The sequence below is a fragment of the Camelus dromedarius genome, chromosome 7, assembly GCF_036321535.1.
Source record: "Camelus dromedarius isolate mCamDro1 chromosome 7, mCamDro1.pat, whole genome shotgun sequence".
NCBI lineage: Eukaryota > Metazoa > Chordata > Mammalia > Artiodactyla > Camelidae > Camelus > Camelus dromedarius.
Window position 1 is genome coordinate 30,189,028 of NC_087442.1, and position 24,722 is coordinate 30,213,749.

General features: G+C 34.2%; 1 protein-coding gene across 6 annotated transcripts in view; it reads left to right on the forward strand.

The window, feature by feature from the left end:
* Positions 1–24,722, forward strand: part of TFEC (transcription factor EC) — a 73,853-nt gene that overhangs the window by 31,284 nt on the left and 17,847 nt on the right. For 3 of the 6 annotated variants that reach the window (XR_010381607.1, XM_064487417.1, XM_064487418.1), the window contains one exon: positions 7,373–7,459. The exons of 2 other annotated variants lie outside the window; for them this stretch is intronic. Coding sequence is in view for 3 of the 4 variants with exons in the window: in XM_064487417.1 (XP_064343487.1) it covers positions 7,373–7,459 (87 nt within the window). In the remaining variant the exon portion in view is untranslated. Of the gene's footprint in view, positions 1–7,372; positions 7,460–14,484; positions 14,584–24,722 lie in introns of those variants that run through there. One more of the 6 variants, XM_064487422.1, reaches the window with a different exon arrangement.

Sequence of the window (24,722 nt, forward strand, 5' to 3'; positions counted from 1 at the left end):
TGCCACCGATATCCTTAGGCAGGTGGGGCCTGCTATTATGATCTATTTTGGGGTGAGGCAACTGTTCAAACTCTGAGGATAGGGATGCTACCAGCTGAGAAGAGTTGAATATACTATTGGGTTTGTTTCCTACACAAGTGAGTTTGTAGAAGGGGCTCGATAGTTGCCTGAATTCTCTGATCAGGCTTACTAGGTGGTTGGGACTGGATATAGCACATGGAGCTATGAATAAGCTTCCATGTCCTGGCAGGGAAGCAGACCAGGGCCCAGGGCCTGTGCAGTTTACTGTTTGGGGGCCTGAATAAGGCCTAAGTATGCACTGAATTCCCTGGTCAGATGAGGCCACTTATTTTGCTCTGCAGTTGGGGGAATCATGGGCTGTGCTCTCTGTTCAAGTGCTGCTGTATGCAGCGCTGTTAAATAGGCTATGCAGCTTCCCATATGCTCCAATTAGTTTCCTTCGTTAGATAGACTCAAGTCTGTATTCTATGATGAGCAAGGCTATGAATCAGATTCCCTACCCAGACACAGTGGGAAAAGCTGCTCTAAAACCAGTAAAGCACTTTGTTGTTTTAACTCAAGCTGATTCAAACCCAGGTTCCTTGGCTGAAAGGGCTACTGGGTTTGCCCTGCAAACTATCATTTCTGTCTGCCCTTTGCTCAGCTTGAGTGCTACTGGGTTGCACAGCTTTCAGGTATTTTTGCCAGCCCTTGTGATCAGATGGGGCGAGAAGACACTGTCTACAGTGGGTGGGGTTGTGTCTCAGCCCCTATGCATGGGAAGGAGGGAAATGGGCCCCTCCAGGTTATTCTCAGTTTTCCAAACAGTTTCACTGGTTGAGAAGAGCCAGGAGCTACCCTCAGCCTTGCTATGAATTAATCTTCCTGTCTGTCCACAGCATGGGAAGACCCCTTGCCTGGTACTACTTTCCTCTGAGGACAATATGCTCTGCCTGCCTTCCTTTCTTTTGGCTTGAGTACCACTGGGCTGCACAGTTTCCAGCAGTCGTCACTAGCTCTTCTAGTCAGATGGGGCTGGAAGGTTCTTTTCATTGCAAGTGGGGCTGTGACTCAGCACCTCATCTGGGTGTGGGCTGGGATCCAGGCTGGTAAAACTTCTTTGTGGATCTAAATCTGGCAGATCTGTGCTCCTTCCCCCAAGATCACCTGGTCAGAGGGTGCCTCTGATTTGGTTCCACAGACAAGCGAAGTTACTGGTTGGGATTACAACTTGGGCACTGCAGATATGAATGCAGTCTGCCAAGATCTGTGTGCTGGTTGTTGCAAGTCCCTCCCTGCTTGTCTGTCTCAGTCAGATTCCCAGTGGGTGGGCCCCACAGATTCCCCTGCAGGTTCCCCCGTGGTGGGAGATCAAAAGTAGGGTCTCCTACAAAGCAACCCACAATGCTGAAGGAGATTGGTCGCCCCCCCTGTTTCTCTGTTCCCACTGAAGGAACCAGCAGCTCAGGGAAGACTTCTCTGCATAGTGTTGCACTGTCCTAGAGGAGGATCGGTGTGGTCAACGTGTAGCCGCTTCTCTCACCTTCTGATGGAGTCTGTCTTAATCTCTGAGGGGCAGGGAGTATTTCAGCCTCACCCTCGTGCTCTAGGAATTGCTTAGTTTTGTCTTGTTCCTGAATAGATGTGAATTATTCTTCTCGTGAGAGGGAGTAAACTCAGGAATGACCTTGCTGCCATCTTGGTGACATCACTCTGATGCTTATATTTTAAAAATTCTTAACACAAGGGCGGAGTTGGGGCTCAGGAGATGGTGGCTGTTGCCATATTTTGGTGTTTCTTTCTCCTAACCTTGTCCTCCTGTGCCATCAGGAAACATTTCATTAATTCGAAGTGGACCTCAGAAATCATAGCTACCACAGAGTAAGTCTGTGAGAATATCCTTAGATTCAGGATTCAGGGCTTAGAATTAGGAGTAACCTGGTGATTAAGATCTCTAAGACAATCAAATGTAAAATCAAAGAAACATTTTATAGCATGGGTCTTTCCAGGAAAAATTCAAATTTGGACTCATGGCACACAGGACTCTTTCCACCGTTGGTACCTGACCCAGACTTATCATTATACCTCCACATGTTGCTTTGTTCTTCAGCCATATGGTTCACTAGTGATCCTCACAGTGACCAGGTTCTCCTTTCTTATATCCTTTCTTTACCAACTACTCCTTCAATCTCCATTTGTCTGGATAATTTGAACTGATTCTTCAAAATTCACTTCAGATTTCTTCTCTAAAATGCTTTCCCTGAGGATACTCTGTGTGGATTAGGTGCCTATTCTCTGCATTTTCATAGTAACACCTATATCATGTGAATAAAATTGATCTTATCATAGCATTTTCACATGCTACATTTTCATTATTCCTTGTCTTGTTTTTCTCATCCTCTGTACTCTCTAGGAGCTCTAAGTTGAAAGAAAGAGGGAAAAAACAGTAAGCAAATAATCGTATTATTATGTAGAAAGGGCAGTGGTATACATAGGGGTGTAGATGTGCTGTTCTTTTCCAGAAGTATGTCAAGTAGACTTAGAAGAGAATGGCCAGTGGTATATTTAGCCAAGTAAGGTAGCATTAGCAAAGAACAGAGATGGGAAACAGATGAGGTGAGCAGAAAATGAGAGGCAGATGAGGATAAAAGGTGACACCAGAGAAGTAGGCAATAGGCAAATCTCAGAAAGGCTGGGACTCCGTGTTAAGTTAATTTCAAATCCTTGGAAGGCTTAAATGTGGGGGCTTGGGTAACATCGTTAGATTTGACTTTAATATCAGTCTGTCAACTATGTAGAAGAAAAAGCCTAGAAGGATGGTGGCGGGGGTGGGGGAAGTCAGAAGGCTATTTCTATAGTGCAGTGAGAGATCATGAGGCCCTATATTAGAACATGTTAGAGCTGACGTATCTGTGAGACCACCACGTGGAGATGCTGGTGACAGCTAGATATCCAAGTTTGCCTTAAGGAGGAATAATCTAGATTGGAGGAAGAGATTTAAGGATTGTCAGCCTGTGGGTGGTACTTAAAAACTTGGATGAGAAAGAGAGCTCCTGGAGAACATAAATACAGTGAGAAGGATAGTGAACCAAGGGTGGGCTTGAAGAGATCACCAACATTTAAGGGACACAAGATTGTAAAGTGAAAGATAACTAGGGTGGTGCCACTGAAGGAGTTGGTTTAAAGGAGGAAATGACCCACACACTCAAAGGTAGCAGCAGAGTCTAGTAAAATAAGGACTGATAAATATCTATTGAATTTGGCAGTCAAGCACTCGAAGAAAATAGCAACAAAAGGAATTTTGGTAGGATGGTGGGCAAGAACCATTCTACTTTGAATTTTAAGTTAACAAGAAGTGGAGAGATTGAACTCCTGGGGTGTTTGGGATGGTTGGGCAGAAAGATAATAGGGCAAAGGCATAGAGAGTCATAAAATGAAAACTCTTCAGTTGATCTGCCTCAGGGGGTCTAGATTGGATTTAAAAGGAAGAATGCATTTGATGAGCGAGATAATGGAATTTAAGATTTCAGAAATGAAGTGTTTAGAGGATAACAGGGCCTAGGCAATGGCCTAGAGAATAGGTGAAGAGAAGGCTAAGTTCAGATTTATGATTTTGAGAGTAAAATACTCAATTACAATCGTTGATTTATTTTTTTCTTAGATTTCTGTCACCTGTTGCTGTGGATATTTTTAGGTGCATATGCATTCATGGCACTTGGTATTCTTTTTTCCCTTTAACATTCTATCTTGAATTTTATATGGTTTAATATTAACATTGCTACTGTTGCTTTCCTTTTGGCCCTTATTTGTGGTACAACTTTTCATTTAATTTTCCACTTCCTCTATTTTATTTTAATGTGTCCCTTAAAGACACACTATTACAATACCTTTTAAAAATCCAATTTGAACAATAAATGAGTATGTTAACTCATTTATATTCATACAATTACTTTACCACTAGGATTTAGGAGTTATCTTTCTCATGTTTTTTAATTACGATGCTTTCTGTTTATTTACCATTTTTGTTTTAGCCTTCTTTGGACAGGTTAAGTTTCTCTCTCTCTCTTGTTACTTCTAATTTAAGACACATAGTTACATTTTTTCTGTAACTATATCATTGTTTAGCAATATCTATGTCATACCCGTAAGTAAAACTACCTGAGTACCTGGGTAAGATCTTATCTCCCTCTTGTTTTCATCTATCTTCCTAAATTGGTATTTTTAGAATATATATATTCTTATTATTTAAACTGTAAATATTTTTACTGTTACTCATTCTTATATTTTGCATTGATTTCATAGTTTTACTTAATTCTGATTCGTATACTTCCTGAAAGAGTGTTTTCCAAAGGTCAAAAACTTCTGAGTTTTTATACCTAAGAAAAATTTTATTTCATGCACAAACTTAAAGGATATTTCATTGGTTGTAAGTGTCTAGGTTGAAAATTCTTCACCTTTAACACGTCAAATATTATCCTATTATCTTCTTGAACCCAGCATTCTTGAAAAGCTTGATTGTTGGTCTTTTGTAGACATTCACTTTTAATCTCTCAAACCTTACAAATGCTTTCCTTTGTTCTCGAATCTCATACTTTCCATACCTGCTATCTCCATTTTTATTTTAGTCAAAAAACATTACGTTCTTTAAAAAAATTATATCTTTCTTTGTATTTCATCATCTTCATATATCACTTTGAAGAATGCTTAATGCTTATTCTGCTGATTCATAATTGTTTTGTCTATTCTGTTAATTCTGTTTCCTCTGATATAAAATGTTGTGTTTGTTATCTTTCTTAAAATAGCAACTGGATTCAAAGGTGATTAATTATGAAGACTCCTAGAAGCAGTGAAGCAAAGTTTTGGGTTAGATTTTAGATCTTAAAATCAATTTAGGATAATGAAAGAGACAGTGTCTCCAATTAATTAAGGGAAAAGATACTCATGGAGGAGTCATGGAGAAATGAGGGATAGAGGTGTTAAAGGCAAAAGCAGAGTCTCCAAGGAGGATGAACTTTCACATGTAGTAAACAAGGATTTTCTTCCAGAATAGGAGAAACCTGAGCATATTTATAGGCAAGAGGGAAAAATTAGAGATGCAAAAGACTGGGTCATTTATGATGTAAACTTCTAGAAAGAGAAAAGGACAAATGGCATGCATAATTTTACTGAAACTACCAGAATTACTCCAAAGTAAAGCATTTCTCATGAATTGTGTTTAGCAGCCTTCTTCCATCAGGCTTTCTTCGTATCTGTTCAGTACAAATTTGTTGTCCATTTAATGGTAGAATATGAATGAGAAAAATATCATGAAGTTAAAATTTGAGTTTGGTAACAATCAATAATATACATAAAAACTTTCAGACAGTAGACTAACCAAAAGAAACAAAACATATATATTTATTATCCCAGATCCTTTAAAGATCTCTCAATGTGCATGTAATAACATCAAAGTGCAGAACAGGGCCTAGGGCTGCACTCTGGAATATGGTAACCAATAGTCACATGTTGGTTTTTTTTTATATTTAATTTTAAATTAATTCAAATTCAAAGCAATCTTTAAAAATTGAATGAAATTTAAAATTCAGTACCTCAGTAATATTAGCCACATCTTGAGTGCTCATAGCCATATGCGTTTAGTTGCTACTGTATTGGAAGTGCAGGTATAAGACATTCTTTCTGTTGCAGAAATTTTAGTTGGATGCTACTAGTCTAGAGGATTCTTCTCTGTAAGTTCCTTGCCTACTATTTATCTTCATCTCAAAAACCTCTCTTGCTCTTGCTAACTCTTCCGTTCCCATTGGCCTCTCACTCTTTCTCAAACACTCTAAACTTGTTTCTACCTTGAGGTCTGTATTTTGTTTTGCTTTCTTTCAAAGGACTACCCTTTCTTCATGTTACTCATATCTCTGTTCAAATATCAGTAAATCCTTCCTTGACCATTTTTTATAGTAACACTCATTCCCATCAAGCTGTATCCCCCAACCTACTTTAATTTCTTGAGACCAATGTTTGTTATTAAGCTGTTTAATTGTCAGTTTCTTCAATAGTTTGGGCTCAATGAGGGCAGACTTTGTGCTCCAGTACTAAAACAAGGTCTTGCAATAAAAATTGCTCAATAAGTATTTATTAAATTATCATTTGAATAGTGTTCGGTTTTTTTGGCATATTGCCTTTGGGAGTATATCTTAGTAGAATTCTGTGAACAATTGATTCTCTAAGGTCCTCAGAAATCTTGCTTAGACAATAACATTAATAGAAACAAAATACTTTTGTGAATCTCCCAGAGTTTACTCCTGGTCGTTTCTGCATATGTCATGGGAAAATCAGAGTACTACAATTACGTAAATTCAACATCCCCACTATCTTTGCTCTTGTCATATTTTAAAATTTCACTAAAGAGAACATAATGGGTGAGAAGAGAGCTAGAGTTAGAGAGAAAGAGAGATCAAGAAGGGCATGATATTCACAAAATATAAGCTTTAAAATCTCCTCCAGCTGTAGTACAGACAGAAAGGAAAGCTGTTTTAGAAAGGAGTTGAGAAAGGTAGTAAATAGCTGATTTAAGTTAGGGCTATAGAGTCAGATGTCCAGAATTTCAATTCTACCTTTGTCACGTATTAGTTATATAATCTGTAACAAGTTATTGAACTTTTTCTTTCAGTTTCCTCCTCTGTACAGTGGAGATACTGATAGTATCCACTTTGTATGGTTTTCATAAAGATAAATGAGCTGATGTATGCAAAGTATGTGGAATAGCTCCTTTAACAACTCCTGCATTATATGTTTGTTACTATTTAAGGTATCTGTGATTATTATTGTTGTGTTACTATTTAAGGTAGCTGTGATTACTATTGTTGTTCATCATATTGTTGTTGTTATTATTATTAGTGATCAGTAAGGAAATTTGGATAATACATTTCAATGTAGTTTTTATTTGTGTGGACTAATTGGCTAAAGTTTGACTACTGATACTTGAATATCCACTTGTAAGATGCTTTCAAAATATTTTAAAAGGAAAATAAAGTTTGTAGAAAGTCATCTTTATACATTAAGCATATGAGCTCTGACTTGAAGTAGTCATGATAACCACTCTATTTATGTAGATACTGATTTCCGAGGGACTAGCCCAGGGTGATTTGCCCAGCCATCACCTGCCATCTGGTAGAAGCAAATGCAAGGAAAAGCGACACAGATCAAAGAATGTCAGGATTACTTTAAGTTCTAAAATATTCTGGATTTTGATACACATGTAACCTTAATTTAAATATTCTAAAAAAATTTTTAAAGATTGCTAAAAATTTTCTCACTGAATTCAGACTGAAACACATTTTATCTTTATGCACAATATTCTAAATATATTATATTTTGCTAGATGGAGGACGTTATTGAGGATATAATCAGTATGGAATCAAGTTTTAAAGAGAAAGGAGCAGACTCTCCTCTGCTAATGCAAAGAACAGTAAGTGTTTCCAGACCTGAGGAGACTGAATGAGATTGAATTAGTTAATTTCAATGAGATTGAAAAAAAAAAAAGCATCTGATGATTAAAAAAAAAGAAATTTCATTTGATTAGTAAATGGCGTTTTCTTCTGCACTTTTGAAACAAGAACAATGTAGATAAATATTAGAAAATATTTATTGATGCAGAAAAAAGATATATAATTTTATTGAGGAAGATAATTGGGCTTATACCATTTTATCTATCTATCTATCTACCTATCTGTCTACCTAGTCTCTATAAACATTCATCTAATTATATATCTAATCTGCTATACCATTTTCTATGAGTGATGAGTGATTAATCTTCAGATTTCTTATTTGAAGCACAATATATCATTATATTCTCATAAATCCAAGGCTAAATTTAAACTATTTTACCATAACTAATAGCTATCAGATTCAGAAGCTCTATACCTTAAAAAGGAAAGAAAAAGCTTATAACAACAAAAATATAACTTTATTTCTGAGCAAATACCCAAAGGTTAAAGATGAACCGAAAAAATGTAGAACTGGCCTCACCCTACTTTAAGGCATGTAGGCAGACTTCTATGTTGAAATCACAAATTCCTGGAATAATATGCAATGAAGAGATAGTATCTTATCTCCTATTTTGTTGCTGTTGCCTTCTCATTGTTCATACATTAATCTCTAGAAATGAATCTGTAAATAGTGTGCAAGCTCTTTCTATACATTTTGAAGCATTGTTGTTGGTTTGTTTGTTTATAGTTTGAGTTTCTAGAAAACATGAGAAAAATATGAAAGATTGTAATTTAATTGTTACTTTAAACATTTCATTTTAAAAAAGTGAATTCTGACAATATGGCATAATGTAGATACTGTTCATCAGTAAGTCAGTGGGCTTAGTTGTGTTAATATTAATGATGGACATTTTAAATCTCAGACTTTAAGAAAAAAATTGGAGCAAGTATCCTTTTCTTTACTAATTCCCAAATAGATGATGTAAAGGAGAATTATCTCTTTCCTCCTTTTCTCTGGTACAAAGGACCTCCACTTTATAACATCACTAATATTAGTATAATCCGACAAAAATCAAATGAGGTTAAAAATCTAGTTTTTTATTGGAGGCTTTTTTTTTTTTTAGAATGGAGTGACAATTCTTTCTACCTCTTCTCTCTTCAGATTTCAAGCAGCATAGTTACAGGAAATCTGACTAATTCTCTACATAAATATGTTATTAATGCTAATTTTTCCCTGTCTGATACCACAGCATGAGGTTACTATTTTCTTAAATAGTAGTCAACTTCTGGGTTTGAGGAAATGATATTAATTTCTTGTAATCTTCTCTTCCTTGTATGTGGTACTTACTTCATTGAAATTGTGTGCTGAAACATTCTGTTTGTCAAATTATCTTACTTGTTTTGTAGAGGCTGCATACATGGCTTAGTCAGTGCAAACTGGGGACAATGAATATTGGAAATTTGGTTTTGATACACAGAATGTACTTTTTAAAAGATCAATACTACTGGCCTATCTGTACTTATATTAAGACGTATCTGCTGTTGGCCAATCAACAATCATTGACAAATCTGGATCTACATATAACCCAAGCAGTTCAATTAGCCAAATACTTATTTAATACTATTATATGCAAAGCATAATACATGCTCTGTAGGGAATTAAAAATTGAGTGAGACACAATTCACATGTCGAGAGACTACATGGCAGTGAGGCAGTGCAGTGAGGCACACCTGAGAGGCAGAGAGGGAAAGAATATGGATCTTGTTGTTAAACCTAAGCTCTAATTTAGATATTGTGCAAGTAACTTAACCTCTCCTAACTGTGTTTTCTTCTTCTGAATTATGAGACTAATTAAAAATATTTATTGCCAAGGCTATTCTTATACTAAGTCTTAGTATCCTGCATGTATTTACATATTTCAAATGCTAGTCAGAGAGTTGCCCTGGATTTTAAGTAAAAGCCATGCTAAACTGAGATATTTTTGAAATGCATTAGTAAAAGATGATGTTTGAAACATAGTTATGAAGGAAAGTTAAGATTTTAAGAGGTAGACATGAAGGCAGCAAAGGAGCAAGTTAAGAGAACTACTTAGACAAGGCAAGAAGGGAGAAAAAAGAGAATGTGTAAGAATAGCTAATAAACAGAGATAGGAAATTCTGAAGGATTTTTTTATAGTTCATGTGGATAAAACTAAAGACATGTTAGATTCAGAGGAATGCTTTGAGTAAGCATATTAGCCAGTGAACTTTCAGTTGTAGACGATAGAATTTGGCTCCTGCGGGGCTTAAGTATGAAAAGAATTAGTTGATGCATGTCATCCATAAATTCCTAAGTAATATTGTATGTGGACATCCCTCCATAACTGCTTTTGTTTTTTTTTCTGCACTGACTTTATTCTCAGCCATTGAGCAGACACTATGATAACCTATTCCTAGCTATGTACAGTTTTTCCTTGCTAACCCAGTCTTTTTTTTTAGACATCCACTCCTTCACAAGAAAAGGGAAGTTTCTGATGAATTTAAGCCAACTCTAGTGGCCCCATTTCCCTTGCCAGAGATTGTTTTCAGAATAAGCTTGTGTTGCAATTCTGGCATGTTGAGCAGGTTACTGGAGTCTTCTAGGAATGTTCTTTAAAGTCTTTAAAGGAGACTCAAGGAAAAGAAGGTTTTGCCTTTCTATGATGTTGTAAGACAATATAACTTATATAGCGATTTTATTGCCCAGAAGGTAAATAAACTGAGGAAAAACAAAAGAAACAAAGAGAGAGGAAAATCCAAGAGGAATGCAAAGAAATGCTGCTTACATGCCCCTGGAGAATTCTTTACCTATGGATTTCACACATTATGTAAGATTTTTTTTCCTTTATTTTATAAGCTTATTCTGTCAGGATTTTCTGATTGTCATAACCAAAATGCATCATGATGAATACATTCAGTCGGCTTAAAAATTTAAGAGAAAGAGAGCTTCCTTTTCCCTTTAGTTCCAGTTAAATCCCAGCCGTGATTATTTTTGGAGCAATTTTTGTCATATATCTATCCCTCAGCCAATTTTCTGGGTCTTGGGCCCACCCTAGAGCTGTGGATTGAGTAGCTACACACAACAAATTACCTAGATTAACAATGAGAACCAGGAGAACAGGAATTGTCACAAATAAATGTAAATGAATTCTAGAGAGGTTAAACCAACAAATGCCCATTATGGTAAGCTTCAAAGTGAGGATATTCATCAATAATAATAGTTTTTATTAATTTTTCACTACTGTATCACAGGCACTTTTCTAAATATTTTATGTCTAGTTCTCTAGTTCTCACAGAAATTGCAAATCTCAGGAGAAATCTATTGATTGTGCTATTAGTCACTTTGGGATTACTTCGATGTGACTTAAGCAGGAAACCTTGGATGTCACTTAGCTAAGATTAATCCCAGGACCACTGCATAGAGGCTTAATGAAAAGTCATGTTCTAACTTCTGTTGGTCGAAAACTTGGAAGCGACTGAGGGGAAGCTTGGACCACTTGTGGTGGTCCTTCAGATTTATCCAGGTTGAATGGAATAAATCAAGGTTTTCACAGATCAATTCAGCCCAGGCATTTCTGACCCAGAAATGAATATTGAGTGATTAGTAACTAGACTCAGAATAATTAAGCATAAGTTACCTCTCAATTTCTATTTGATCAAGAGTTAGCCACCTGTAATTAGTTCTTACTGTCACAGCTATGTAAACTGGACTGGAAAGAGCCAACATGCAAGAAGAATTCAGCCAGATCAACTGTGCTTTCATCAACACCTTAACATCTCAGTTTCTCAGTCTCCATAATGTCAGTGGTATTTTCTCCTGCCCATCCAAACATCCTTTCACGTGATGATATCCTAAATCTTGTTGTTACGTATTTTACTATCCCATAACATTTTGATTTCATATTTTTGACCTCTACATTCTATTTTTCAGTGCAACTACTCTAGTGTTCTTACTTCACCAATTATTCAAGCTTGTGGAGACTCCACATAAATTGACTCTATCACCGTTTTCAATAGCTATTATTTCCCACTCATGACATTTTGAAAATTTCCTCCTTAACCTATTCTTGGTCAAGCACTATATCCATTTCTCTTGCAAACACTCTTAACATGTCCTCGATTTTCTTCATTTTACTCCCCTAAAAAAACTCCAACCTTGATTAAACTTCTTTTCATCATACTTTACAGCTTCACCTGAGAAGCTGAATGGATAAAATTTCACCACATTGCTTCCGGCACTCACATCCAATACATCGCCAAAGTTTCATAGGGGCTTTCATCCCTACCAGACAATACCACAGCTGTTCTTTGGTATAAAAAAATTCCAATTAATTGAGATATAATTATACCTCCTCTTCTCTCCTCAAATTTCCATGATTCCCCATCCATTCTCCATTTTTCAGCTGATTTCTCTTTCACAACATATTTCAGAGAGGGAAATATATGCAATCAAGTTAAGATTTACTCATTAGCTCTGTATCACAAATTCTACCAAACCATCTGTATCTGTTTTGATTTTCTCTGCCATCTCTTTTATTAGAATATAGTAATTGTCCCAGTTCATACTCTAAAGCCAGCCCAACTACCTGTGTCTTAGATACCATTAATTCTTACCTTCCCAAGCATTTTCCCTTTCTAAATAGCAACTGCTCCTATATCATCAGTCTATTCTGATGTATTGAATTATAAATATCAGCATTAAACTTGTCTTTACTAATATTTCTTAAAAAATAAAACCAAATAAAACACTCCCTTAAAATATACTTCCTCTCTGGATATTTCACCATTTCATGACTCCCCTGCCCACCAGAAAACTCTGCTTCCATTTTCACCCTGCTCCCATTTCCTCACTTCCTGTTCTCCACTCTCCAATACAGCTGTTGCCCTCACAATTAAAAGAGCTCCTAAAACCACCCAATACAGAAACCAATAGTAAATTCTCCCCTCTGACCAGACTTGGTATCTCAGTGGCGTTTGCCATGGTTGACCACTCCCTCATTCTTAAAGGACTATCTGGGATTCTGTGGCACCATTTTTTTTTCCCACCGCCTTGCTGTTTCTTCCTCCTCTAATATACATCTAAATGCTAAAGTCCCAAAGCTCAGACTTCAGCCCTCTTTACTCATATATCCATATGTTCTATAGGTAATCTCAACCCTTCTCTCTCCCCTGAACGCTACATGCTAGGCTTGTGTATTCTACTGCTACCTTGATACCTTTTGTGCTCCTAACAAACATCTCAAACTTAATATGACTGAAAAGAAGTTTTTGTCCCCCTCCCCACCCAAACCTGCATTTAGTTCATCTAGAACTACCCCTGTTCAAAGAAAAAAAAGTGATCTTTTCTTCTCTCTCTTACTTCTGCATCTCCACATCTATCAGTATGCCCTTCTAATCAGCATCCATGATTTCCTGAATCTCACGGCTTCTTATCAGCTCCTCTACTCTTTTCTAGGCTATTGTCATCTCTCACTTGAACTTCAGAAACAGACTCCACCCTAATTGCTCTGCTACTTCTTGCCCCCTTACAGCTATTGTTCACACAGCAGCCAGAATGATCTTCACAAAGCAAAATTTAGATCCTGTTTCTTCTTGCTTAACATTCTATTAACTTCCTGAAATCCTCAGAATATAATCCAGACACGTCACCATAGTCAGCACTTCCCTTTAACTTTAGCTCTGGCCTTGATAGCCTTCTTCCTGCTCCTTGAACACTGACACGCATATTATCGTTTTAGGACTATTGAACTTTCTTTTTGGGGCTTGGAATGATTTTGTCCCAGATCTTTGCATGACTGTCTTTTTATGCTTCAGATTTTTAGTCAACATCAACTTGTCAGAGAGGCCTTTCACAATCACCCTAGCTGAAAGGCCCCATCCCATCACTCCCTAAATCAATATCTTATTTAATTAATTCCCTCTGACACTTAGGATTAGAGTTACAAAGATTATCTTGTTTACTATTTTATTCACTTATTTATTGTGTGCTCCCAAGCCCTAGAATATAAACTCCTTGAAGCTGGAGATTTTGTCTGTCTTACTCACTGCTGTGTCCCTGAAGCCTACAATAGTGACCTGTTCGTTATTTTGTTCTCAGCACCCAGCACAATGCCTGTCATATCATAGGATCTCAATAAATGTATATGAAATAAGTACTTCAAAATTCACACATAGTATTTGAAAAATTGTTCCCATTATACATTACTGTTTAGGAACTTTTTAACAGCAAAAAACAGCAGCAATAAGGATAACAACAATAATAATAGCTAATAATAACCAATGCCTTGGTTACTTGCAATGTGACAAGGATTGTGCAAAACACTTTTCACGAAAAATTTGATCATCACAACAAACATATGAGATAGAGACTATTATTGCCTATTATCATTTTACAAATGAGGTAAGAGGCTTAAAGAAGTTCAGTAACTCACTCAAGTTCATATAGTTAGTGAATGGCAAGGTAAGGGTTTGCATCCAATTCTCTATGACAGCAAATGCAAAAATCCTACCCACTCTGCTGTGTCAGCAGCTTCCAAAGGAAGCTGTTTTTGAGAACTGTGGAATCTTAGGATTTGAAAAGACCTCAGCCTGATCTGATCCTCTGCCACATTCCACCCAAATGATTGTTTAGCCTCTGAGTTTAGATCTATCTCCCTATAATTTCCACCTTTTGGGCTTATATTCACCTCTTCCTTTCAGAGATGTGGTTGTGCATAGTCACTCATTTCTTTTATCATATATATTTTTTTTTCAATCAGATATCTGTAAGTGCTGGTGGCATTTGGCAATTTCAGTAAATCGTTATAGTTCAAGACTATTTCAGAGACGAGGACTGAGTAAATATTAACAACCCTCTGTGCTTGGTTGGAACTTGAAAGGACAGCATAATACCAACAAGCAAGCGTTTGTCAATCACAGTCTAGACCAGATTAGTCTTAAAGTCCAAGGAAGAACCAAAGTTCACCTTAGAAGTTTCTGCACAGCTCTCCCAGTTATTGTTTGCAGGTTTAAGGAAAAGAAAATGATGAAGGAGAAAGAGAAAACCATTGCTATTGTGAAGGTTATAGACACTTCAAAGTTAAAACTGGTGAGCAAGTGCATTTTGGAATTCTTTCAATGCTTGGAGATGAAACCACCTTAAATACTGAATTTAAACTTTATAAACTAATAGTCAATAAAATAAAGTATGTAGAAATTGAGCTTTGAAAAGCATAGTATATAATCTGCTGTGTTGACAAGCTTGTTTACTTACAAGATAGTTTTTAGTGCTCTGGTTACAGTAAAAATACTTTTATAGTCTATTTAGTGCATAAAATTACTAAAAATAATGTTTTATTGTGACCTTCTTATCAAAAAGTGAGGGTTCCACTAATTATTTTGGCAGTGTTTACATTAAATTACTGTTTTTATTAATTTAGTACTAATAGTTCATATGTATATAAAGTATATGATGCAAAAGCATTTATGTTACCATTCTCTGTTTTGTATTTTATCTTTTCTATTTGAGTTTTAAGCCAGCTGGCCAAGGACAGGAATCTCCCACTCCCGCCCAACAGATTATTTTTATTCACTTATAATAGAACAAAATAAAAAAACTCAGTGGGACTTCTCTTTTCAATGTTTATCATTCAAACCTCATAGCCCTGCTTTAGCAAATAAAATAAAGTTAGAGGGAGATCAATTGTGTGTGTCTTAAAACTGGAAAAATCTAGTTTACTATGTTTAAATGAATAATTACACAAAAGGAAAGAAAATAATCTTTTAAATGCCAGGTTTTTTTTTTTTTTATGTATGCTTACATTGTGTGATATATGCTCTCCTACAGTGCTCATTCTTTATGATTGAAGTTTATCTTCTTTCTATGCCTACAGTTATTCTATCTAATAGTCTCATGCTCACTTTTGCCATTTTGGGTTTACAATAAATGTCTTCAGAGAAAAGCAGAGTAGAGAATCCAAACAACTCAAAATTTCTCCTCAGTTTCCCATGAAACTCACATTAAATATTTGATATAGATATATAGATACACACATGTAACAGTTTAAAAGTATTTTTTCTTTTAGTATTTAAACTGAAAAATTATCTGGAAATATAATATGTAAATATATATACATATAAGATTTTCTTTCCTTTTTTTGTACTTATAATGAGATTATTTGGGAGATATCACACACATACCACATACACACATATACAAACATATATATAATATATAATGCACTTATGCATATTATATATTGTATATATACAAACACACACATATATATGTATCTTCAGAAAGTTCTTAGGGTTTTACATAAATAATCAATTTTCAGAAACAAGAAGAGTATATACTAGGTAACCGCTCTCTTGCTGAGTGAATATAAATGAAGACGGACAAAGGATAAAAAAATTAAATTATTAAATTTGTGGTCAACTTTACTAGTACTATGGTGTTTGGGTGAAGAAAAAATTAAATCAGGATGTGATAAGGGAGAGTTGGAAATGGTTTGGACCTTAAGTCGAGCCTTAGAGAATAAGTTAGATTTTAATACTTAAAGAAGAGGCAAGGACATTTGAGGTGCAGAAAACAGCAGTGGGAAAGAATAAAACTTAGAAAAACATACTCCAATGGCTTTCAACTTTTTTGAGTATTCAAAACACTTCTTACCATTAAAATTGTTAAGGCAAGGATCCTTCAACAATAAGGTAGTTAAGAATCCACTCTTTGTGTTAGACAGACCTAGACCTTTTAATCCCAAGCCTTCTATTTATCAGACCTGTATGATCTTGAGATAATTACTTATTTTTTCAGAGTTTTAATTATTTTGTATTTAAAATTGGAACTTGCCTTATAGAGTTGTTAAAACGATTACTTGAGATACTGTTATTTGTCATTAGTATGAAACATGCTTAGCTTAATATCTGGCATGGAATAAATACTCAACTATCTATGACATTGCATATATGTATTATGATAATGCTTATATTTCATCATCTTTTAAAAATATTCTGCATATATGGATTCGTGTGTTCTGTGTGGCAACATTCTTTCCTCCTTTCTCCTCCCTCTGTGATTTTGGTATCACATCCAAAAGATCATCACCAAACCCAACACCAATATTATATTTTCTTCTGGGGTGTTATAGCTTTAACTTTTATGTTTAAGTCTTTGATCCATTTTGAATAACTCTTGTATATGATGTAAGATAAGAGTCTGCTTGTGGCTGTCTAGTTTTTCCAAGATCATTTATTGAAAAAGCTGTCTTTCCCCCATTGAATGGTCTTGACTCTCTTGTCAAAAATCATTTGATGATATATTTGAGGAATAATTTCTTAGCTCTCTATTCCACTCTGTATGTCTGTCTTTATGTCAGTACCACATTGTTTTGATGACTGTTGCTCTGCAGTAAGTTTTGAAATATGGAAATGTGAGTCCTCCAATTTTGTTCTTTTTCAATATTGTTTTTGCTATTCAGGGTCCCTTGAGATTCCATATGAATTTTAGTATGGGTTTTTCTATTTCTGCAAAAACCACAGTTAGGATTTTAATAGGGACTGAATTGCATCTGTAGATTGCTCTGGGTAGTATTGTCATCTTAACAATATTAAGTTTTCTCATCAAAAACATAGTATGTCATTTCATTTATTTATGTCTTCTTTAATTTCTTTAAGCAATATATTTTTTTTAGTTTTAAGTGTCTAAGTCTTTTCCTCCTTGTGTAAATTTATTCCTAAGTAATTTATTTTTTTTAACATTTTTTACTGATTTATAATCATTTTACAATGTTGTGTCAAATTCCAGTGTTCAGCACAATTTTTCAGTCATTCATGGACATATACACACTCATTGTCACATTTTTTTCTCTGTGAGTTATCATAACATTTTGTGTATATTTCCCTGTGCTATACAGTGTAGTCTTGTTTATCTATTCTACAATTTTGAAATCCCAGTCTATCCCTTCCCACCCTCCACCCCCCTGGTAACCACAAGTCTGTATTCTCTGTGAGTCTATTTCTGTCCTTTATTTACACTTTGTTTTTGTTTGTTTGTTTTTGTTTTTGTTTTTTAGATTCCACCTATGAGCGATCTCATATGGTATTTTTCTTTCTCTTTCTGGCTTACTTCACTTAGAATGACATTCTCCAGGAGCATCCATGTTGCTGCAAATGGCATTATGTTGTCGGTTTTTATGGCTGAGTAGTATTCCATTGTATAAATATACCACCTCTTCTTTATCCAGTCACCTGTTGATGGACATTTAGGCTGTTTCCATGTCTTGGCTATTGTAAATAGTGCTGCTATGAACATTGGGGTGCAGGTGTCATCCTGAAGTAGATTTCCTTCTGGATACAAGTCCAGGAGTGGGATTCCTGGGTCATATGGTAAGTCTATTCCTAGTCTTTTGAGGAATCTCCACACTGTTTTCCATAGTGGCTGCACCAAACTGCATTCCCACCAGCAGTGTAGGAGGGTTCCCCTTTCTCCACAGCCTCTCCAGCATTTGTCATTTGTGGATTTTTGAATGACAGCCATTCTGACTGGTGTGAGGTGATACCTCATTGTAGTTTTGATTTGCATTTCTCTGATAATTAGTGATATTGAGCATTTTTTCATGTGCTTTTTGATCATTTGTATGTCTTCCTTGGAGAATTGCTTGTTTAGGTCTTCTGCCCATTTTTGGATTGGGTTGTTTATTTTTTTCTTATTGAGTTGTATGAGCTGCTTATATATTCTGGAGATCAAGCCTTTGTCGGTTTCACTTGCAAAAATTTTCTCCCATTCTGTAGGTTTTCTTCTTGTTTTATTTCTGGTTTCCTTTGCTGTGCAGAAGCTTGTAAGTTTCATTAGGTCCCATTTGTTTATTCTTGCTTTTATTTCTTCTAGGAGAAAATTTTTGAAATGTATGTCAGATAATGTTTTGCCTATGTTTTCCTCTAGGAGGTTTATTGTATCTTGTCTTATGTTTAAGTCTTTAATCCATTTTGAGTTGATTTTTGTATGTGGTGTAAGGGAGTGTTCTAGCTTCATTGTTTTACATGCTGCTGTCCAGTTTTCCCAACACCATTTGCTGAAGAGACTGTCTTTATTCCATTGTATATTCTTGCCTCCTTTGTCAAAGATGAGTTGACCAAAAGTTTGTGGCTTCATTTCTGGGCTCTCTATTCTGTTCCATTGGTCTATATGTCTGTTTTGGTACCAATACCATGCTGTCTTGATGACTGTAGCTCTATAGTATTGTCTGAAGTCTGGGAGAGTTATTCCTCCAGCCTCTTTCTTTCTCTTCAGTAATGCTTTGGCAATTCTAGGTCTTTGATGGTTCCATATAAATTTTATTATGATTTGTTCTAGTTCTGTGAAATATGTCCTGGGTAATTGGATAGGGATTGCATTAAATCTGTAGATTGCCTTGGGCAGTGTGACCATTTTAACAATATTGATTCTTCCAATCCAAGAGCATGGAATATCTTTCCATTTTTTAAAGTCTTCTTTAATTTCCTTCATCAATGGTTTATAGTTTTCTGTGTATAATTCTTTCACCTCCTTGGTTAGATTTATTCCCAGATATTTTATTACTTTGGGTGCTATTTTAAAGGGGATTGTTTCTTTACTTTCTTCTTCTGTTGATTTATCGTTAGTGTAAAGAAATTCAACTGATTTTTGAACGTTAATTTTGTAACCTGCTACCTTGCTGAATTCTTCAATCAGCTCTAGTAGCTTTTGTGTGGACCTTTTAGGGTTTTCTATATATAGTAACATGTCATCAGCATATAATGACACTTTTACCTCTTCTTTTCCAATTTGGATCCCTTTTATTTCTCTCTCTTGCCTGACTGCTGTGGCTAGGACTTCCAAGTCTATGTTGAATAGGAGTGGTGATAGTGGGCATCCTTGTCTTGTCCCAGATTTTAGTGGGAAGCTTTTGAGTTTTTCACCATTGAGTACTATGTTGGCTGTAGGTTTGTCATATATAGCTTTTATTATGTTGAAATATATTCCCTCTATACCCACTTTGGCGAGAGTTTTTATCATAAATGGCTGTTGAATTTTATCAAATGCTTTTTCTGCATCGATTGAGATGATCATGTGGTTTTTGTCCTTTCTCTTGTTGATGTGATGTATTACGTTGATTGATTTGCATATGTTGAACCAGCCTTGTGTCCCTGGGATGAACCCCACTTGGTCATGATGTATAATCTTTTTTATGTGTTGTTGGATTCTATTTGCTAAAATTTTGGTGAGGATTTTGGCGTCTATGTTCAGTAAGTAATTTATTCTTTTTGATGTTATTGCAAATAGAATTGGTTTCTTAATATCCTTTACAGATTGTTTATTGTTAGTGTGTAAAGATGTAACTAGCTTTTGCATGTTGATTTTGCATCCTGCAACTTTGCTGAATTAATTTATTAGCTCACATATCTCTCTGTGTTTGTGTGTGTGTGTGTGTGTGTGTGTGTGTGTGTGTGTGTGTGTGTGAAATCTCATGGTTTTCTAAATGTAAGATCTTGTCATCTGTAAACAAAAATCGTTTTACTTATTCTTTTCCAATTTGGATGACTTTGTTTCTTTTCCGCGCCTAATTGCTCTGGTTAGGACTTCTAATACTATATTAAATAGAAGTGGCAAAAGCAGGTATACTGGTCTTGTTTATTCCTGATCCTTGGGGAAAAAAACTGATAAATCTCAACTTGTACTGTAGTCGTATCCTCCTTTCATTTAAAATATCATTTGTTTAATCTTTATTCTTCTTAATCAGGCTTATGGGAAGCATGTCAAGTTTGTTAACCTAAAAAAGAAAATAAAACTTTTGTATTTTGCTTTGTTTTGTTTTTCACTGATTTATGATCTTTAATTATTACCTGTTTTACTTGCTTTGGGTTTATTTGGTTATTTTTCTAACTTCTTAAAAAAATACTTAGTTTATCAAATTTCAAAATTTTATCTATTTTTCTCATTCTTAAGTGTATAAATTTCCTTCAAAGCATTACTTTACCATGTCTCAGAAGTTTCTTCAAGTGTGTTTTCGGTACCTTTTATTTATTTTTAAATTCCAGTATGATTTTATCTTTACTCTTGGGTCATTTAAAAATTTCCAAATATTTAGGAAATCAAGGACTCTTAAATGTTTGGAGTTTTTTGTTTTTTGTATTTTGGGTTTTTGTTGGGTACACAATCAATATTTATATATGTTCCACATGTACTTAGGAAAACTGTGCATTCTCTAATGTTTAGATGTAGACCTATATATGTCTATTAGGCCAAAATATTCTTTTGTTGTTCAAATATATAACATTGCTTATTATTTTTGTCTATATGACTCTTCAAAAACAAGGGAGAAATGTGTTGAAATCTCCCATTACATTGATGGATTTATTAATTTCTCCTTGTGCTTGAAAACATTTTATTTCACATATTTTGAGGTTAATTTATTCAGTATATGCATGTTCATAATTGCTGTGCCTTTTTGGAGAATTGAATTCCTTATTATTAAATGGTGACTCTCTCTATCCTTAATAATTTTTCTAATTGTAAAGCCTATTTTCTCTGATATTAATATAGCTACATGAGCTTTCCTACGGTTAGAATTTGCTGGATATATCTTTGCTAATCCTTTAACTTTAAACCTTTGTGGCCTTTTACTACGAAGCTGTGTCTCTTGTAAGCTACATAAATCTAAATATTATATTTTTACTCAAACTGTCAAACTTTTAGCTGAGGAGTTTGACCTATTTACACTGATTGTATTATTGATATATTTTTCACCTGTTTCTCTCATCTTATTTTATTGTTTAAGTGTTAAGTATTTTAATGTTTTTCTTTAGTACTTTTTTTTTTTTACCACTTTCATGTCCATTGGTTTCCTCACTACTACAACCCAATCATACTGATATTACCTAGACTTTAATATTGAGTTATATGGTTTATATTTCATTTTATCTTTGATCTTGGTTCTCTCTTCTTTTTTAGACAACAACTATTTTATCAAGATAGTTGATGGGTTTTGTTCATATCATATTTGTATTTATTTATATCATATTTACTTCACCTGAAACTGTTTTCAATGTTAGTCTTTGTGGGTAAATATTCTTAAGCATTTTATACCTCTAAGAATATTTTTATCATGGCCTCATATGTGGATGATATTTGGGCTGGATATAAAACTCTTCATTTTAAGTTCTTTTTTTTAAACATTTTTTATTGATTTATAATCATTTTACAATGTTGTGTCAAATTCCAGTGTAGAGCACAATTTTTCAGTTATACATGAACATATATATATATTCATTGTCACATTTTTTTCTCTGTGAGTATTTTAAGTTCTTTTCTTTAAACATTTAAAAATACTGATTCACTTTCTTCTTTCATCCATTTGTCACTGAAAAATTTTATGTTAATCAGATTCTTGTTCCTTTGGACATAATCTTCTCTCTCTCTTTTTTTTAGGCTTTTATATTTTTCTCCTTGTCATTGTATATTCTTAAATTTCACTGTAATGTGTCTGAATGTAGGTTTTTCCTATCTTTTTCTTTGGATAGTCTATAGATCCTTTCATTTTTTTTTCTTTTTTGTTTGTTTGTTTCTTTTTTGTGGGGTGTCCCTTTCATTTTTAAATCAAAATAAAATAATGCTAAAATAAAATGAGATTTTAGAAGAAGACTTTGACATGTTATTTAGTGTTAATTCTAAGAAATGCATCTCCATTCTTTTTTTTTCATTATTTCTTAAAATATTTTCTTTCTTCCAATTTCGTTTCTCTCTCTCTCTAAGACTCCTAATACTTATCTATATTTTAGTTCTAATAATTCTACCCTCCATACTGATTAGATTTTCTTTCATATGTTTTATTTCTTGATCCTTTTCTTCATCCTCCTGAGAGATTACTTTAATTTAGATTTATAATTCACCAATAATTTTATTTCTTTCTCAGTGTACCCATTATTCTATTTTCCATTTTATAGTTTTCTTTTATTCAGCTATTATATTTTCATGTCTTCTATTTCTGCTTGATTATTTTGGCCATTTTTATGCTTACTCGTTTTTATTTTATATCATAAATTATTACAAATACTTTACTTTATTTCTTTTGGAATGTATATTAGGCTAATTTTAAAAACTTGTTTTCATGTGATCTTTTTATTTGTAAAATTTTTGCTTTTGCTATTTCTAACACTGTGTGTGATTTAATATTTAAAATAGTCATTTTCTTCTAATATTTTGACATTGTGACCTGTGAGCACGTTTTCTTTAGGGAATATTGGCTACTATGAAAAATAGTGTCTATGTGAGAAGGTCAGTTCCCTATTCATTTCAGTCTCTATGATCTTAGTAGAGGAGATGTGAATAAAATCTGGGGTAAGAATCTTGGACACCAGGAACCACTGTCAATCACCTCTCCCCTCAAAGCCACTTCTCAGATCAGGAGTTCATTTTTTTCTACTGGAATGAAGAATTGTCTTGAGCAGTATGTTCTACTTTGTTAAAAATAGTTTATATTAGATGTCTTTAAAATTTGTGAGTTTGTTTCTAATAATAATATGTTTCCTTATTGCTATGTTAATGATTTTGTTTTACTGAAAAGTAATCTGTTTTTTAACAAGAATAATAAACTTTTCTTTATAAAATATTTCTCCGGTTGCCTACTACTCTATGAAATAAACATAAGACTTAGACCGTAGTACCTAAGTAACTTATACTTTTGACAACAGTAGATATAATTTAGCTTTGTAAGTCTTTTCTAATGTGTATGCAATCTTTAAATTTTCACTAACATTGTCCTCATATCTTTTAATGGAGAAAAATCTCTTTAGAGTACATGAAATGTAACATACTTTGAAACTGAAACCAATTGTCTAATGATATTCAAAAAGTGATTAGCCATTTACATGAAATAGAGTAGTACCTACAGCATAAAATTAAATAGGATATTAATCATTGTGCTTTAGGGCATAAATTAGACAATAACCAAGGTCGGGAGAAGATGTACCATACCTACAGTTAAGTAGGATTAGATTCATTATCAGAATTTCAGCCCAATTTCTAAGGAAAAATGCATTGGATACAGTCTGACCAGGTAATATGGACTCAGGGAAATGCTGTATTTAAGAATCTATCACTTTATTGTTGCAGTGTGTATGTAATATGGCTTCTTTTCTTCTTAAACATTTCTGTTATTTGACACTGCTGCATTGAAATCCATCTGAATTCAAGCTCTTCAGAGAAAAGTACCCTTTCCATAGTTTCTTCCCTCTTCCTTCTCCCTCACTCCCTGTCTTTTTGTCTAGCATGTCCATTATGTTTCTCAAAGGCACAGCAGAAATGTACAATTCAGGTTGGTGATGCCTCAGCTTATAACTAACAGGGTTTTCAGGAAAAGATCTTGGAGACTTTAATTTTACAAATATAGCTAAATGACTCAGATGTTAAGGAGATATCTGCTTTTAGAATTTCTTCTTAATTGTATTATTCTGCCATTAATACTCATCATTTATTCAATTTGATCAACTTTGTTTCTATTTTTCAGGTGAGAAAATTGAAAAGGAATAAAAGCCCTCCTTAATTAGCTCTCTTCTAACATCCAAGAAGTAAAAATGCATTTTAAAACAATGAGTTTATATAAAATTAAAATGAGTTTTAATAAATAACAAAAAGAACCGATATATGAAAACACACATTAGAATACCATTTGCAGTCTGTAATGTTCTTATTGATATGCACATACACTTAGGTATTAGCCTGCTTTTCCACTATACTTTCAAAGTTCTTTTTTTTTCAGGAATGTACAATATTAATTATATGTAGTTTAATAGAGTATTATGTCAGAAACTAATTTTGAACTAATTATGTCAGAAACTAGTAATGTGTCCTTTATTTACATTTGTTTCCAGTCTGATTTTATAAGTATTAAGAAAATTCCCTTGGTTTGAATTGGAGTTTTACAAAAAGTGGGACTAAGGAGTCTTTGCAATAATCTGGCTATAGTTTTTGATTACTTATATTGCTTCTTGTCCCTCAGGAAAGAAATGTCGCTCATGGTTGACTTCCCAGAAATGAAATAAAGATACTTAGAATGGAAATATTTTAAATGTTCAAATTTTACCTTTTAAATGTAGCTTGTTCTGGAATAATGAATGTTGAGTTATGAATATTATTTAAATTTAATTTTCTTGGGAGATAAAAATCAATAAGCACATTTCAAATAACAAATTGATACAATTTTGAATTGTGTATACAGCATCTTAGCATTC